The sequence below is a fragment of the Canis lupus genome, chromosome 28 (genome assembly GCF_048164855.1).
Source record: "Canis lupus baileyi chromosome 28, mCanLup2.hap1, whole genome shotgun sequence".
Lineage (NCBI taxonomy): Eukaryota > Metazoa > Chordata > Mammalia > Carnivora > Canidae > Canis > Canis lupus.
In genome coordinates this window covers 34,645,469-34,664,739 of record NC_132865.1, presented here as the reverse complement: position 1 = coordinate 34,664,739, position 19,271 = coordinate 34,645,469, and the positions used below count along the sequence as shown (strand labels likewise).

At 36.1% G+C, this 19,271-nt stretch overlaps 1 protein-coding gene across 4 annotated transcripts in view; it reads left to right on the top strand.

Moving 5' to 3' along the window:
• TGS1 (trimethylguanosine synthase 1) overlaps nucleotides 1-17,722 on the top strand; it is a 41,059-nt gene extending 23,337 nt beyond the window's left edge. For 3 of the 4 annotated variants that reach the window (XM_072804597.1, XM_072804596.1, XM_072804599.1), the window contains exons 11-13: nucleotides 3,211-3,427; nucleotides 4,329-4,407; nucleotides 16,156-17,722. In XM_072804597.1, coding sequence (XP_072660698.1) covers nucleotides 3,211-3,427; nucleotides 4,329-4,407; nucleotides 16,156-16,278 — 419 coding nt within the window. In that variant the 3' untranslated portion in view covers nucleotides 16,279-17,722. Of the gene's footprint in view, nucleotides 1-3,210; nucleotides 3,428-4,328; nucleotides 4,408-15,249; nucleotides 15,312-16,155 lie in introns of those variants that run through there. The other variant, XM_072804598.1, reaches the window with a different exon arrangement.
• Nucleotides 17,723-19,271: the final 1,549 nt, after the last annotated feature.

The window sequence follows — 19,271 nt, the reverse complement described above, 5'->3', positions numbered from 1 at the left end:
CTTTATAAAATTGAACGGTCTGCCCAAATGATCATGACTGAGTCATGAAGCCAAGAGTTTTTACTCACTTTTTTCTGATATCTCTGTTCTTTCTAAATTCTTTTTAAAGTGTAGTATGATGTGACATTTTAAAGACATCAATTATTAAGTCATACTCTGAAGATGCTTTTTCTCCCCCCAACATACACCTGTAGCTTCCATTTCAGTGAGTTACAATTAAGTCTTACTAATTTATATAAAGTTCTAAAGATTAACTAGGAAAGTATGATTCTGAAAGCATAATATAGAAGCTAGAAAATGATGAAGGAGAATTTGACATTGATTCTGAGACCCAAACCCATGCTAATGAACTGTGACCCTTATTTAATCATGTTCCAGGGCATGACATTGCTCACCTTATGTGGTCCAATAGCCTCAATTAAAGTTGTTTTCACGTTTTCCTGGAATAGGAATTATTTTCTAGTTTTCCTTGAATTCATTATTTACTCGTAAAATTTTTTTCTCTGCACTTGCCAGATAAGCCAGTCCTGTGAGCTCAATTCAGTGTTTATTGGTTGAAAATGATTTTTCCTCAAAAGTTGTCAAATTTATTTTCATTTTAACATTGTATCATAACATGACAACTCTAAAAATCTGTCCTTTGATAAAGCAGCAAATAGGTCTGAAAATATTTTCAAAATATTATAGAAACCATCCATATTACAGATTTATATTTCTCTGTATATAGGTACCTTGCCAAGGCTTTATGCAGCTCTGTATACATTTGGTAAAGAAAAATGTCTGTTGTGGGTCTCAAGCTAAAAGAAGGCTGCCATGTTATCCCAGCCCCAACTTTCATCCCAGCCCCTTAGGATCTTTTAATCACTCATGTTTACTGATGAATAGCCTCTGAGAGGAAAAGGAAGCAAACACAACGCCTCTCTAGTAGTATCAGGATCTGGCTTCTGTCCTTGCAGCATATGGAATGGGAAGCTCAGAAGCATGTTCAGTATAGTGGTGTCCCATGACCTGTTCCCCCAAATCCGCAGCAGCAGCTAACACAGATGTCCTAATTTTAGTTATATGTACTGCACCTAGCATGATAGAGCTGACTGCATCATCGTAGGGAATTCAAAACTTTTGAAGTGTAATTGTGTGCCTGTATATCTATCTGTATGTGTGCTTATATATACACACATGTATGTATGTTTATATATACACATATGTGTATAATCAGTTACTCTTTAAGTGAATATACATGAATACCCACATGTATCCATATATATGAGAAAAAGGATTGTTTATAATTGACATGATCCTGTTGTGCCTCTTATTTCCTATTCAGCTAGTTGTTGTCTATGAGTATACTCACCTGAATGGTTAGAGAATCCACAAAGTTTTGCATTTTGATGGTAAAGGTTTTTTTTAATATTTTTATTTATTTTTTCATGAGAGACACAGAGAGAGGCAGAGACATAGGCAGAAGGAGAAGCAGGCTCCCTGTGGGGAGCCCAATGTAGGACTCGATCCCGGCAGGATCATGCCCTAAGCCAAAGGCTAATGTTCATCCACCGAGCCATCCAGGAATCCCTAATGTTAAAAATTTTATACTTTTCTGTATACTTCAGTATTACTGCTATCCACTAGAATTTTCTGTGATGATAGCAGTGTTGTGTATCTGCACTGTCCTGTATGATAGCCACTAGCCACATGTAGCTATTGAGCATTTGAAATGTGGCAGTGTGGAGGCGTCTGGGTGGCTCAGTGGGTTAAACGGCCAAGTCTTGATTTTGGTTCAGGTCATGATCTCAGGGTCCTGGGATCAAGCCCTGCATTAGGCTCTGCACTCAGCGGGGAGTCTGCTTGAGAATTCTCTCTTCCTCTCCCTCCACCCCTCCCCTGGCTCGCTAGCTTGCTTGCTGTCTCTCAAATAAATAAATCTTAAAAAAAAAAAAAAAGAAATGTGGCAATGTGACTGAGGATCTAAATTCTTTATTTCATTTTAATCAATTAAAGGTAATAGCCATATAGGGGTAGCGGCTATTGTTATTGGACAATGCAGTTCTATAAAATGTCATCCAACATTTGTCAGCATTTCATTTACATAATAGGCCAAGTGCTTACATTCTGTTAGGCCTAAAGACAAAGCAGCCTCTAGGAGAAATGAAGATGAAAAACATGAAGATTGACTGAATATATTTGAATGTTGAAAATCATTTTTCCCATTGAGTTTTTGGTGTTAGCATATTTTTCCGTCTGTCTCTGTACTACAATTGGAGCAGATTGAACAGCTGAAAAGGACATTTTCATCTTTTCTCTTACGAATATTACTTGTTTAGAACAGAAAAAATAGCATTGTAAATGCATGATTTCAACATGTGATTGGAGCTTGTATTCATTGTTGAAGTGATTTATTTAGTGCATTATTTCTCAAAAGTGTTAACAAATTTTGAAACTGGCATTTTCTAGAAAACTGTTTCCATGACAACCATGGTGTATACATCAGGGTTCCACTTAGACCTTCCAAATATAAAATATTGCCACTAGTACCCTGGTGCACATACAGGTGCATTTGAGTTATTTACTGCCAGAGGAGTGAGCTAAAATTAACATATGTTTGCATTGCTAATTATGAAATTGCAATAAATTAAATGAAAGCCCATTTGATGAAAACATATCGTTGTTGGTTCCTTCTTCCTATGATGTCTCATTAAACATTATCAACAGATGTTTTTACATTTCTTCATAAGCTGGCTATATGGGTTTGTCATAATGTGTTTTAATTTGCTTTTCTGTAGAAGTCACATTTGTTTTTCTTTGGACTCTATCTCATTTTAGGAAATGGATCTGTTCTGAAATCCTAGTGTTACAAGCTTGACATGCAGTCAGTAACCTTTCCAAGTGTTTGCTGCTCAGGCTGTTCAGAGCACAGTACTAAGCACATGTTTACCTCTCAATAGATAACTACTGGTTTTGGAAAAGCTGGCTGAATGACCCAACTTTGAAAGCCAGGTCCTTCAGTCACATTTTCTTGGTACTGCACAAGTGAATTTTTCTAATTTAGATTAAAAATTTTAATTAAATTCTTTATCTCTGGTATATGTGCCAAACTCCCTTAGTCTTCAAAAAAAAAGTTCTTTTACAGAGGAAAAAAAAAATCAGACTACTCAGAAGATGAACTGTTCTATAGATCAATGTCATTTGACTCATCTTTTCTTTTCCCACTTTTAGTGATTGCCATTGATATTGATCCTGTTAAGATTGATCTTGCTCGCAATAATGCAGAAGTTTATGGAATAGCAGACAAGATAGAGTTCATCTGTGGAGATTTCCTCCTGCTGGCTTCTCACTTAAAGGCTGATGTTGTATTTCTTAGCCCCCCTTGGGGAGGACCAGACTATGCTACTGCAGAGACCTTTGACATTAGAACCATGATGTCTCCTGATGGATATCCTTTAGAAGGCTGAGAGTTTACTCAAACAATGGTTGTGGAGAGAAAGATGTGCATGTGAGTGAGTGTATGTTGTGTGTCTGTATTTCAGAAAGAGATTAGTGAAGTAGGGAGATACTCACTAATAGCACTTGATAGATTTGAGTTGATTTTGCATAAAGAGCCAGTATGTAAAAATTAAGTGGTAGTTGATTTTCAAGAAGAATGGCAGATGTGAAGTCATATTTCCTTTGGTTACTATCCAATTTTATCATTATAAAACAAGAACTAGGAAATATTAATTGCTTGAAATTATTATCTTGAAAATTGGGAGTTTCTTCAAGACCTATCCCTAGACTCTGGGTGACCATCCCTTAACTTTTCTTCAGCTTACACTGGCTTGTGCTAATTCTGTTTGCATCTTCAAATGTTTCCTGTTACTCTTTCAAGATACCGAAGCAAACCCTTCTTTCATAAAGAATAGCATTTATTATTTGACCCTTTCTTTATCTCTCCTTCCCAGAGGAATCATCTGTTTGACTCTAACAGGAAGCATGTTTCTAAATTACTAATTAAAATTTAGAATGTAAACCACAACGACCAGATTTATGTGTCTTTATTCTTTACTGGAAAAAGGTGATATGCTTTCCTGTTCTATTTTCAAATAATTAGGAAATGGCAAAAAGAGAAAGTGTCTTTCTGGCTCTTGGCTGTCTTCCACAAGGATAATCAGATGAATAGGTTTAAATTCAGTGACCCATTCTGAATTACAAAATCTACTTAATTCTCTTTTAGGTTCCATTAGAGGATCTAAATGTATGTTATCTTATAGTTACATATCAAAATACATTTGGATTATGACATATCTCTGATCAGAAATTAATGTTGTTTTTGTTACCATTCCTTAACTGTTGTCCACCTTTGAAATCTTCAGGCTTTCCCAGAAGATCACTAATAATATTGTTTATTTTCTTCCAAGAAATGCTGATATTGACCAGGTAAGCCACTACTGAAGAACTTCTATGAGCCTCTAGCATAACCATTACAAAAAATGGGCAGAAAAAAGATATAAGTCTTTCCTTTGAGAACATATTTATGAGAAATCTCTGACTTTTTTACTATTATTAGAAAACTGAAGGTGTTTGGCAGTTAAATCAATGCCTGTTTCATCTACTTTATCTTTACAGCTCCTGGCTGTAAAATAGAATCCTTTTAATTATATGCTCTGAAAGGGTAACTCTGTTGTATTTCAAATGTACATACCTAAACTAGCCAAGATCTGTCTTTACTAATACCTACCTTGAGAGTAGAGGTTTTAGGTATTCCTCAAAAGAGGAGCTTAAATAGAAATACACAGATAGATGAAACCTTAATTTGGCCAGTTTAAATATAGTCTTGGAGTGTAGGATATTTGACTAATAAGTATATTTATTCCATTCTTCCCATAAACACTTACTTAATATTATTATTGTCTCTTGTAGAATTGTATTTGGTATAACTGGCTCATAAAGATTCAGTGATGTCTTTATTTCATGTTTATTTGATTTACTTTCTATAAACACTACATATCTAATGTGTGAGAAGTGTTCTGTTGAAAAATCTTTTGTCTTTTTATATTTTGAATTTTACTGTAGTGTTAACTAGCTCTACAGTTTTCCTTTCTCTCTCTGATACTGAGAGCTGACCCTGTCGTTCTGAGCTTTTTAATCTTGTTCTGGAGAAAGTATCTCCCATTACCTATTCCACCAAATTTCTTTTTTTTTTTTTTCCACCAAATTTCTTATCACTTTTGTTCTTTTTTCTGGGACATCATTATGTGGATGTTAGTCTTTCATAACTATATATATAGAGAGAGAACTATATATAGAAATATATATATATGTGTGTGTGTATATATATATATATAGTCATTTAATATCCAGGTAAGCCCACCAAGGTTCATACAACTTCTTATGAGGCTAGTTATAGAGCATAATATTTATGTGGGCAAATAACAATTATGGAATCAACAGGCTCAACTTTATCTGGGAGTCTAGGATGCAGGTCAGAGTCACATGAGTAGCAGATACAGTTTAATATCAAATTTGATATAAAAATGCAGGGAGCAAGAGATTAGTGCTTTTTCTGTAACTGGTACAGCATAGTGTTTGGAAGGTCTAATGTATAAATAGGTTACAGGTGACAAGATCTAATTTCATCTCCTAACCCATGGAGTGAGAGCTCATGCTTGTTCATCTTATTTATCTTTCTCTTAGCCCAGAGAATCTCCACTCTGGCAGCATGTTACAATCATTCGGGGACTTTTAAAAACTTTATGTGTGGGTCTCAACCAGAAAATAATCAGAGTGAATCCTTCCCAGTACACCAGAGTACTAGTACTAGTAGTTTTAAGAAGCTATTCAGCTAAAATGATAAAACTCTCAGAAGAAAATATAGGGAAAAATTTCATGACATTGAATTTGGCAACAATTTCTTGAATGTGACACCAAAAGCACAGGCAATATATTTCCCAGTGCTTTTTCTCTTCCTTTTTCTTCTGGGAGATCTGGTCTTCCAACCAGTTCATTCCTCAGGTATATGAGTTATGTTATCTATCCCATCTATTGTATTTTTAGTTCAACTTTTACATTCTTTTACTTAATATTTCTGTACTATTATTTCTGGTTTTCTTCTTTTATACTCTAATAATATCTCTTACTATTATTTTAAGAATTTTAAATTCTTAATCTGATCTATCCTTTCTTCCATATAATTTAGAATCCATTTTATTTTTCTTCCATGAAATACTTGTGGTCCTCAAATGTCTTGTCTTACTGTGTATTGACTATTCTCAAGTAATGCAGAAGAAGACAGGCCAGGCTAGAAACTAATGTCAACTCTGGCTGTATGTTAGGGTCCCCAGGAACCCTGGTAAAAACTGTAATAGCCAAGCCCTATCTCAGAAATTGATCTAGCCAGTTTTTTAAAGCTGCCAGGTAATTCCAATGTGTAGCCTGGTTTGAGAACCACTGCTAAAAGGCTATCGCTGCTAAAAGGCTATATTACCCCAGTGATAACCTCAAAGGCTGAAAATGGGTAAGCTGTGGGTTTGCCAACCCAGACACCACAGGACTGCAGCTAATTATCACCAAGCACCATCTCAGGACACAACTCCTCACCTTTGAGGAGCAGCTGGACAAAAGCAGATTTAAAGGCTGTATTCTTTAATCTTCTAGTGTCATTCATCAACTCACTGGTATGGAGAGGGTAGAGTAAGACTGTGACTATAAGGGATTAGTTCCCACCTGTTCCTCTCAGCTCTTCACAGCAGGATTTTTTTTCAGACTGCCTTAACTTTACTCCTGAACCTAGACCAGAATTCCCAGTTTCTGTAAACGAGGCAGCATATACTGAGTACAGGGTGATTGGGACAGAGCAGCAAAAGCAGAATTTCTTTTAATTAATTAATTAATTAACTAACTAACTAATTTGAGAGAGAGAGAGAGAATCTCAAGCAGACTCCTTGCTGAGCACAGAGCCTGGCACAGGATTCAATCTCATAACCCTGAGATCATGACCTGAGCCGCAATCAAGAGTTGGCTGCTTAACTGACTTAGCCACTTAGGCACCCCAAGAGCAGAATTTTTAAGTTTTTGTTTTCCTTTTTCCTGCCCCAAGCCAGAGGCACTCCCCCTCATCCTGTACACACACATTCACCATCCTGGGTCTCCAGAGATTTCTTTTGTTTGGCAGTTTCCCTCTGTATTGTTTCTAGTGCTGTCTTGCAGTAGCCAGCACTCATGCTAGGTCATCATCTTCCTAGGGCTTTGGTCAATGGGGACATAAATGATGACAGTGCAACCTTCTCATAAGAAAGGTGGAGATTAAATGCTCTCCATTTCTCATGGAATGACTTCAGGAAAAGCTCTGATGATCTAGGACATAAACTGGACTTTGAAGAAGCTTGGATTGTAGGAGTTGAGGAGAAGGTGGCAGGAGCACCAATGACATGGAAGTGAGCATATGTGGACATAGTCTTGTGTCAGTTTATCACACTATCCCAATCTTGGCTTATTTCCTTAGTCTTTGGAACACTGGCTCTCAGCTCTGGCTGCTAATTGGAATTGCCTGAGTGGCTTTTTTTTTTTTTTTATCATTGTGGTAAGATACACATAATGAAACTTATAATGAACCATTTGTAAGCATACAGTTTAGTGGCATTAAATATATTCAGATTGTTTTGCAACCATTTCCACCATCCATCTCAGAATTTCTTCATCTTCCCAACCTGAAACTATAATTAAACACTGACTCCCCATTACCCTTACCACCTGCCCCTGGCAACCATCATTGTACTATCTCCTTGAACCTCAAATAAGTAGAATTATACAGTATTTGTCCTTTAAATCTAGCTTATTTCACTGAGGTAGTATCCTAGAAGTTTATCCTGTTTCAACATGTCAGAATTTCCTTCCTTTTTAAAGCTGAATGGTAGTCCATTGTGTATAAATGCTACATTTTGTTTATCCATTCATCTGTGGACATTTTGGGTTATTTTCACCTTCTGGCTGATGTGAATAATGCTGCCATGGGTGCACAGTATCTATTCCTGCTTTCAGTTCTTTTGAGTATATAGCCAGAAGCAAAATTGCTGAACCATAGAGTAATCCTGTTTAGTTTCTTGGGGATCCACTATACAGCCGAACCATTTTACATTCCTACCAGCAATTCTTTTAAGAGTTCCAGTTTAAAAAAAAAAAAAAGAGTTCCAGTTTCTCCACATTCTCACTAGCACTTGTTTTTCTGTTTGTTGTTTTTATAATAATAGCCATCCTAATGGGTATGAAATGCTATGTCATTGTAGTTTTGATTTGCATTTCCCTAATGACTCATGATGTTGAACATATATTCACATATGCGTATTTTGGATATTAATCTCTTATTACTATATGCTTTGCCTGTATTTTTCCCCATTCCATGAGTTGTCTTTGTACTATTTTGATAGTGTTCTGTGCTGCACAAAGTTTTTAATTTTGATGAAATTCAACTGAGCTGTTTTTTTCTATGTATTGCCTGTGATTTTGGTGTCACATTCAAGAAATTGTTGCCAAATCCAATATCATGAAATTTTTCCCTATATTTTCTTCTGAGAGTTTTATCATTTTAGCTGAATAGCTTCTTAAAACTACTAGTACTAGTACTCTGGTGTACTGGGAAGGATTCACTCTGTGATTATTTTCTGGTTGAGACCCACACATAAAGTTTTTAAAAGTCCCCGAATGATTGTAACATGCTGCCAGAGTGGAGATTCTCTGGGCTAAGAGAAAGATAAATAAGATGAACAAGCATGAGCTCTCACTCCATGGGTTAGGAGATGAAATTAGATCTTGTCACCTGTAACCTATTTATACATTAGACCTTCCAAACACTATGCTGTACCAGTTACAGAAAAAGCACTAATCTCTTGCTCCCTGCATTTTTATATCAAATTTGATATTAAACTGTATCTGCTACTCATGTGACTCTGACCTGCATCCTAGACTCCCAGATAAAGTTGAGCCTGTTGATTCCATAATTGTTATTTGCCCACATAAATATTATGCTCTATAGCTAGCCTCATAAGTTGTATGATCCTTATATTAAATATTAGGTAGACTTACCTGGATACTTGAATAACAATAGGAAATTTACTATTTATTGCAAAAGTTACAATGAATATGCCTTTTCTAGTTAAATAAGCTTTTGTCCAAGGTGAAAGGTAACTTTTTTCTTTAATGTGGGTTTTTGGTTTACTTCAAAAACATGGTAGAATCATGGTTGGTAGTTCATTCACTTTTTCTACCTGTAGAGGGAGTAATGACACTGAAGAATAATAAAAGTCAAAAAAGGAAATTTCAAGTACATTATATTGTTTGGTATTAAATTTGAATCAAATTACAGAGGGAAGTCAACTTTTCTTTTTAAAATAAAGAAAATCTATCCATATGTAGGATTTTTAAAACGCAAGAGACAGCAGTACTGCAAGAAGAAAGAAAGCAGCGTTACAGAGAAGTCAGCTTTTTTGTTATGGAACATTTAGAATGTCACAGCAACTTGCACTTACAAATGGTCTGGGTTCCCCAAGCTTATGAGTTGGTGGTTTGAAACTCAGGCTGCATTTTTCCCATAGAAATGTCTATAAAGAATAATTTCCCATCCAGGGAGATTTGTACTCTGGAGAATATATATATTTAGGGTAACTAAACTGAGTATGATCTCAGTACAGATACAGCTTGTTCTGTGATCCCTCCACATAGGAGATGAGGCTAATTGTTTTCTGTATCTAGTAAAATATTTTTTCTAAGTCCCCTATTACCTCAGTCTCTTATTCCCTTTTTCTGTGTGGGGGGTTACTTACTCCAAACACATATTCCATTGTTACCTAAACTCTCACTCTCCAACTCATTAACTAATGTAGAAAGTTTTTTTGTGCTAGACTCTTGGAGGGAAATCACAACTGAAACTTCAGAACTAATTAGCTTCAGTTCAGAGGGCCCAGAGTATATGTATTTATCTACTAAATGCCTATTTCTTGCTGTGTTTTCTTTCATTTTTCTCCTTTGACATTCATACAGTTACAGCCAATACTAGCTTTGGATCCACCAGGCATTCCAAATATGGGAAACTTCTGTTTTTAAAAGTAAATATACACAATATGGATAGAAGTCTTTGAGCAGAGTAGAATGTTTGTATGAAGTCCCTGTGGACGGAAGCTCAAACCAGGAGGAGCCCTGTCTCCCAGGCAGACATTGGAATGCAGGGAGGAGTGGGTACTGGTTCGTTTGGTACAGTACCTCCTTATCCTTATCTCTTAAAATGTCTGGCCTCAGAAAAGTGATAGCATTTATGCTTTTCAAGTCAAATTAATTTAAAGTTCTTTCCTTTATAATTTTTTTAAACCAGTATAGAAAGCAGGGCAACATTGAGCACATCCCTAAGAATTGTGTTGAAAAGTAAACTGGGGGGCACCTGGGTGGCTCAGTGGTTGAGCATCTGCCTTGGCTCAGGTCATGAACCCAGGGTCCTGGGATCGAGTCCCACATCAGGCTCTCTGCTCCCTCTGCCTATGTCTCTGCCTATTTCTTCATGTCTCCCATGAATAAATAAATGAAATCTTTAAAAAAAAAAAAAAGTGAACTGGGAGGTGGCCCTATATCGTGTAATTCCTGGCACTCATCTAATAGACATGCTCCACCCTTCCATGACTTCCTCCAGCCAGGCATCATGATAACAAGTAAGCCAAACCCCCACCTATTTTATTTCCTGATAAAACAAGAAAATATTTGTGAATTGACCTAGTACATAGGTAAAACAACCTGTGATTGTTAAAGTTCTATCCTTAAGTATAGAAATTGTGAGATTTAATCAAGAGACCTTTCTAGCGGGCAGAGTTCTTGAAGATCCCACTGGAACCAATACATCGTGTCTAGGAAGGGGATGGTTCCTAATTAGAGCAGTTACCACGCTTCTAATAGTCTATTTTATTAGAAAGATAAGGCGGGAAAGGAAGGAAAGGAGGACTGATTTATAGGTAACATTTCTAAAACCACATAGAAGAATACAATTAAGCACTTAAATAACTAAAGCTATTTATAAATATGGAAACTATTAGGTAATGTTATTTGGAAAAATATTTTAAATATAATTAAACTCCATTCATTAGCATTTTTCATCCTTGTTTTTAGCTAAGTGCAATAAAAATTTACCACTAATTTCTTTGCAAATATCACTTCTAAGCTATAATACTATCTATTTAATAAATGAAAAGTTAGGGCCTTACTGGTTTCTAAATATTAAGAGTGATAAGAAATTTGTGTCAAATTCTTTAAATGAAATTTCTATAGTAGAAATCTGGTCTAAGAGCAGCACTGTCAATATAGCCAAAATTGTGTCCACATGGTAAACATGATGAAGTCATCATGTGAAAGACCCTTAGTCCAGGTATAGAAGCAGGAGAGAATAGAAGGACCAAGAACTGGATGGATTTTTGGTACATGTAGGAATAGTAAACTGTTGAACCTGAAAACAACCACCCTCTAAGACTGCAAGCACTCAAAAGTACATTCATCCTACAAAGAACCAGTACCCTGAATTTTATACAATACAAATAATTTTTAGTTATAAATGTTTAATATTTCTTGTCTGGATGGCATGCTTAGAGTTTGGGGCTTTCCCCTGCACATTTCATTGGATTATCACAGCAGCTAGGGTAAGCAAGTCAGGTTATCAGCCTACAGTTATAGGTGAGTGAACTAGGGGAGTTTAGTGATTTGCCTGGTCATTCTGTCTCTCAATGGCAATGCCTTACTGATCAGTGCCCACTGATAAGGGTTTCATTACCAAAAGGAACAGATCCATCTCTTACCCCTGTGTTCGCCCACCCTGAAATTGGGAACAGAATAGAAGTTGAGGTGACAAGAGAGGCAAAGAGAATTATGAAGAATTTCTACTGGATCAGTTCTATTCCATTCCTGATTGGTGAGAAAAGCAAAAGAAGGCTAAAAATTCACCACAAACTAGAAGGCACTTGCTGCTGAGCTTTGTCTGCCATGGGTATTCTCTTACCTCTTCTAGTAACTGGTACCTAGATTCCCAGACCACCTCTGTTCCTAGGGAAACCCACTGCTTAGTACATGCATTGCAGTTAAGGATACATTTGACCAGCTTCTAATGTTTATTAGCTGGCTTTTCCCTGGGATGTTTGCCGTTGGACAATAGAGCCGTGTTGTTTGTTCTTGTAATACATATATTCTCATTCTCCACAGAGGCTATGTACCTGGCCTCTTAAGTGGAATTGGAAAGACACAAATGCTTCTGAACATAAGCTTATATTTCCTTTGCTCCTTTGGGTACATTTTTTCAGTAAATAGTAAATAGAAGGATACCACACATAGTGCTCTGGACAAGTCCTGTGCTAACAGCTAGGGATCCTGATTCTCTGGACTGTTGTGCTTTATGTAACTAGTTAAATTTAAGTACAGTCTTCATGTTTCCAGATTCCAGCTCTGAGAACATGTAAGAAGTAAAGCTTAGTGAACTGATTTTTGGTAGCTTCTAAGAGACTAATGTAGGTAAGCCTTTGATGCCCATGAGAATTTTTTTGACCTGTCATGACTGTGCTTCTCTTGACAGTGGTGGCTTTTAAAAATCATATTTGTTTTAATCAACAAGTAAACATTTGAAAAAAGAAATAGGAAATGATATCTTGAGAGCCTGAGATAGCATTCAAACTATTAGCAAAATACTATTAGTAAAAAAAAGATTCATTCACTTAAGCATAGAAATTGCATTTCTGTATTACCATGTGCAGATAAAGAGAACTAATCTATAAGTTTTGAGTATTACCTGATTTTCTACTAATTAAAAAATACTTCCTTTTATCTCCTAGAGAACTGTTGATCAGAAATATTTTTACCTAATTTACCTTCACTTGTGTGTAATGATTTGTTGGATGTCACAAAAGGTGTATGAGGGCAAAAGGAACCACAGATAAGGTGCTTGCCTGCTGGGCATTAGGTTTCCCATCACAGCGAATATTATTTCAGATGCTCACTACTCCTGTCATTAATTGGCAGAAATCCATAGACCCCATAAAAGATACTCTTCATTTTCACCTGATGTAATTTGCCTGTAAGAGCAATTGCATATACAACCACTTCTCCGGTATAGTAATAGGATTGTTTTTCAGTGCTAATTTTTCTGTATCTTTCTTACAATAAAGTGTTCCTATCCTTGATATTGATTATGTGTTTTTCCGTTAGGATCCAGTTTGTAGTTACTCTCTCTCATTTGTTCAGCTGCCATACATTTTTATTTCAAATCAGTTTGCTTTTGAAAAAGAAAAATACGAGGGGTGCTTGGCTGGCTCAGTCCGTAGAGCATGCAACTCTTGATCTCAGAGTCAGTCGTGAGTTCAAGCCCCAAGCTGGGCATAGAGCTTACTTTTAAAAAGAAAGGAAAAAATGCACTTTTGAAAGTTTAGTTGGCTCTTAAATCTTTGATGCCTTTCATTTTTAGTAAAGCTATCACCTGTACCATGGTCTTTACCTGTTTCTCCTTTCCCAGTCCCCAAGTAACAACTTATAAAATCTAGTTGATGAGAGTTCCAGTCTTAGTTCTAGTTCCAATCCAAAATAATTGAGATTTCTTTTGGTAAATCTAGTTAGTATACTTGGGTAATATGCCAAAAATGTAGCATGTGATCCATAGCTGATAACCTTTATCTGTTTACCTACCTACGCCTTTCTCTCTGTCTCACCCCCTCCTTTCCTTCTTCTCCCTCAATTAAACTTTAAGAAAGGAAAAGGAATCAAGTAACATTTTGCCAGTTAAATCTGCTAGTGAAAGATACAGACCGCTGGAGGTTAATGGCATTAAGTTTGATTGAAGCAAATCATTACTGGTTTGAACTACATAATCTTTAGCGTCTTTTCAACTCCAGAATCCTAACCCTTAAAAGTACAAAAAAGCTAAAGTTAGAAATTGTTTTTTTTTATTAGAACATATGAAAGTAACATTCTTTTTTTTTTTTTTTAGTTTCTCTCTAAACACTGAATAGATACAAGTATTCCCATTGTATTTTGATATCAATTCACCTTTTCCTCCTATATTTTCTGTCATCTGACTCTTCCAGCCTTCTTGAAGGCAGAGAATTTTTTTGTTTTTTGCTGCATACCACTGCCTGGGCCAAAAAACCTCTAAGTGCTCAGTAAATAGTTTTTTAATAAAATAATTCATTAACTGTTTTTGCAACAGACCTGGGAAACACACACAATGAGCACATCTCCACTCCTTTCTCTATCCAAAGCACCTAAGTCCAGGCAACCCTCTAAAAAGTGGGGAGAAAGGAAAAGAGATTTATTTTAATGTAATCCTATTGATGGCTCACAAAATACACTCTTTAGGGGAGATAGGTAGTATTCCTGTTTTTCAGATCTTTTTAAATTGATGGTTGAACTGGTATTAAAATTTATCTCTGACTTTGCTCTTGGTTTTCTGCTAGACCTATCCTAGCACGTTTTTCCTGTGGTTTCAGTCTGCTTGGTTCTCTTAACCTGCCCTCTTCTCTCCCCTCTCCCTCTCCTCCCCTCTCCTCCCCAACCACCACCACTCCCCCAGAGAAAACTTAAGCCTTTGAAGCCTTAGTCACTTCCTCTAAGTAAATCACTGTTTAAAGAAACAGGAGAAATACTGCACCTGAGTTCTATCTAACTCCTCGAAAAATTACTGTGAAATAATTGTATTTTAGATGTACCAGTCTGAATTCCTTTTATTCATTAGAGACAAAATTGTTCATTTTGCCTTTCCTTATGAAAAATCAGACTTGCAGGGGCACCTGGTTGGCTCGGGCATTTGGTCTCTAGGTCATGAGTTCAAGTCCCACATTTGGTGTGGAGCCAACTTAGAAAAGGAAATAAAAATTAGACTGGCATAAAGATACCAAAATAGAAAATTAAGCAATTACTCCTATAATTGCCACCCTGGGACTAGTTGGCTACTTTTAATTTCCAAAGTTTTACTTTAATATATTCCTTATTAGTAAATAGTGGATACATCTGTGCTTTCTATCATTATGGCAGATACTGTGTTTGACTCCAGTTGTCAGCTATTCCTATTGATAAAAACACAGCCATCTCATTATATCTCTTGTGCAGGTGGAGGTTGATAATTGACATTGCTACTGGTTTCGTGGGACAGCTTCTTTTAGAATGACCTGTGGTTTCTTCCCTATTTCTGTATCTGACTTTTTTTCTAAGAGGAAGTTGAAATGCTTTAAAATACATGCTCATTGGTGATACACAATAAATCTTTCCTTCTGCCAGATGCTGCTGTTGCATTTGTAATACCACTGAGATTAGATCTCTCAACCTCCAAACTAAATTAAACCAACAGCATCTCTCTTTGGAAAATACACAGTTTTGCCAATTATGACAACAGAATGAATTACAGAAACTACGTTTTGGAGTGCCAAGGTGGCTCATTTGGTAAATCATCCAACTCTTGATTTTGGCTCAGGTCGTGATCTCAGGGTCAAGAGATCAAGCCCTGCACCCTGTATTGGGCTCAGTGCTCAGCATGGAGTCTGCTTAAGATTCTCCCTCTGCCCCTTCCCTCCTCTCTCTCTACCTCTCTCTAAAATAAATAATCTTTAAAAGAAAAAAAAAAGTTGGTCACTGTATTCTAGTAGACCTCAGAAAGTAGGGGGGCTTAATACACACATAGTGAAGACTAGAACTCTCACAAGAGAATGGGATCAAGTCCGTCTTGCACTTTAATGTATTATTAGCATCATGTAGCAGGTGTTTGGTAAATAATATTCTTGAATGAGTGAGACAGTAAGGGGAAGAAAACAAAAGCTTTCAGGGAAGAGAGTTATTCTTTAAGTTTCTATTGTAATAGATAAACCTGACATTTGGGAAGGATATGTTCATTTTCTCTTCCTCTGAGTTCTTTAGCCTCTGGCATTGGAGAGATTAGGTCTTGAACAAATAACATAGCATGATGGTCATATCCATTTTAGCAGAAGTGTTTGAAACAAGTATCTCTGCCACCAAATATTGCAATCATACCTGCCTGGAAAGTAACAGAAACATTTGAGATGCCTCATTATTTGAAAGACTTCAGTGAAAAAGCTAGAGTCATCCTATTTGATAAAGCATATAAATAAAAGATTTATTTTGAAATCATGCTTATGTTCTATAAGACTTTCTTCATTCATTTTTTTTTAGGTGGCATCCTTAGCTGGACCTGGAGGGCAAGTGGAAATAGAACAAAACTTTCTTAATAATAAACTGAAGACAATCACTGCTTATTTTGGGGACCTGATTCGAAGATCAGCACCTGAATCATAACTGTGAGGTGGTACGGGACAAAAAGTTTATGTGTGGCCAGAACACTATGCAGATGAGGCCCTTGGAATTTCTTTCTGTATTCACTGATATTTTGTACTCATGATCTTATATCACCATATGAAATGGAAACTTACAGTAGATCAAGGAATATGAATGAAGTGCTTTGACATCTTTGGACAGTGTTACTTCTGTATATTATACAGTAGGATAGTAAGTGTCTGAAATGGAAAAGGTAGGCTTTCCCCTGTGCTTACTGTCAGACAATGTGTATATATGTATGTGTGTGTCCATTTTTTTTTATAATTACACGTTTTGGTTTAACATCTTTGTGTGAATAAAAAAACAATTACTGTGTTTTTTCTAACATAGAGATATAAGAAAACAATGAATGAGCTATGAGCTATAGTCTATCCATCCATTTGACCCCTGCTGAAATAAATAATGTTAAACCTCTAAGGGAAGAAACATAAACAGTTCCAAAGGGTACAAAATAAAAAGTAAAACTCTCCCACTCCCTAGACGTACCCTTTATTCATTTACCTAAAGATAACTACAACCAACAGTATTTTATATTTCCTTTGGAAAGCAGAAAAGGAATTGCAGTATACTTTAATACACTTTTTTCCCTCTAATTGATGCACTGTTCAATACTCCTTCCTTTTTTTTTTTACTTAATTTTTTTTTAAACTATGTACATTTTTACAGATATTTCTTGAAGACCTTTCCATGCCCTTACATACATGCAGACCTACCTCATACCTTTTCATGGCTATCTTGTAATTTTTTCTGGATACACTATAATTAATTGAACCAGTCCTCTGCTGATGGACACTTGGGCTGTTTGCAATTTTTTGCAACTATCAACTATTATGGGCATCATCAGGCATTTTAATTTTAAGTTATCTCATGTGTCAGAAAAATTGTATCTTATTATTTGTATGTATTCTTTAATTATGAATGAGATTTGAGCATATTTTCATATATTTTGGTCTTATAATAGTTTTCCCCTTTTAAACTGGCTATTCCTATCTTTTATCAATTTGTCTTTTGGATTATTACCTTTTTCTTAATAATATGCATGAATTCTTCATAAATTAAAGAGCCTTTGTCTTCACTGGGTGTTGCAAATATGTTTTTCCAGTTTGTTATTGGCTTTGCTTGTTTTGTGACTTTTTTATTTGCCATACATAAGTTTTTAAATTTTTATGTAGTCAGACTTACCAGTCTTTTTCTTTGTTGCTTCTGGGTTTATGATTTTTTGAAAAATCTTTACCATTCCCAGAAGACAAATACATTTGTCTAAGCTTTTTTCTAGAATTTTACTATTTTTATGTCTTTGCTCCATCTGGAATTTACTTTTTAACATCTTTTTATTTTATAGAGTGAGCTATATTTTGTAACATTGGGGTTTATATTTTTTCTATTAAAATGGCAATGAAAGGAAGAATGTGTGTTGCTTAATTATTCATCTAAAAAAGCGTATTCAGTTAATTGTACAGGCAGATAAAAAGACACGGACATAGTACTCTATCAAGGATCTGAGGGGATCCCTGGGTGGCGCAGCGGTTTGGCGCCTGCCTTTGGCCCAGGGCGCGATCCTGGAGACCCGGGATCGAATCCCACATCGGGCTCCCGGTGCATGGAGCCTGCTTCTCCCTCTGCCTGTGTCTCTGTCTCTGTCTCTCTCTCTCTCTGTGACTATCATAAATAAATAAAAAATTTTTTAAAAAAAAGGATCTGAGATCTTTATCTTTAAATAATGTAATCATGTTAAATATTAAACAAAACATGGTTTAGGCTGGGATGGAGCTAGGAGTATTGAAATAAATTGGGGGAATTTCCAGTAAGTACTAGAAAGAATAACTATTAGATAAGAACAACTTTGTTGGAGAATAAAGAAGCAGTGCTAACTGCTGTGTCTTGAAACTTCACACTGTGTGCCCGCCCGATTGTCCTGTAACAGAGGTAATAGAACCAGTCGTGAAGGGTTAATTCTTTTATTGACTTACAACATCAAAGTCTGTCAGTGTTCTTTGTTTTTATACTTTCTCATCATGAAACATTAATATATGTGTCATAGATTTGTCATCATTTTTAAATTAATGGCAGGATTGGTCATAAACATGTGGCCTCTAGAACTTAACCACTGAGATAGGAGGTGGAGAAGTAAAAGCAGATTTACAAAATCACCAGTTTTTTCGTTTGTGTCCCTTAATTTTTCATGCATTCCTTTTTTTCACAGTACGTTTTCTTATATATATTGTTTTTTTCTTTTTTTTTTTCTTTTTTTTTTATTTATTCATGAGAGAGGCAGAGACACAGGCAGAGGGAGAGGCAGAGGGAGAGGCAGGCTCCCAGCAGGGAGCCTGATGTGGGACTCAATCCTAGGACCCCAGGATCACACCCTGGGCCAAAGGGAGGCACTCAGCCACTGAGCCACCCAGGCGTCCCTCTTATATATATTGTTAATGTTAAAACTAATTTATCTTTCTGAACATACATAACCTTTTATGAGTAGAACAGGAAGCCTAGTCAACATTAAAATATTCCTCTCCACTAATCACACACAAATATAACATTTATAGACTTATTTATAGATTATTAGTGCCCAAAAGAACTTTATTGTGCAGCTCCTGTGTTCAAATAAAATCTTACCAAGAAGCCAAATACATAAAATGGATGAAAAGTAAAGCTGCTGGAACTGCTTCAGATAAAACACAAGTGAGGAAGCTAGCAGCCCTTATTCTTTTTTTTTTTTTTTTTAATTTATTTTTTATTGGTGTTCAATTTACTAACATACAGAATAACACCCAGTGCCCGTCACCCATTCACTCCCACCCCCCGCCCTCCTCCCCTTCTACCACCCCTAGTTCGTTTCCCAGAGTTAGCAGTCTTTACGTTCTGTCTCCCTTTCTGATATTTCCCACACATTTCTTCTCCCTTCCCTTATATTCCCTTTCACTATTATTTATATTCCCCAAATGAATGAGAAC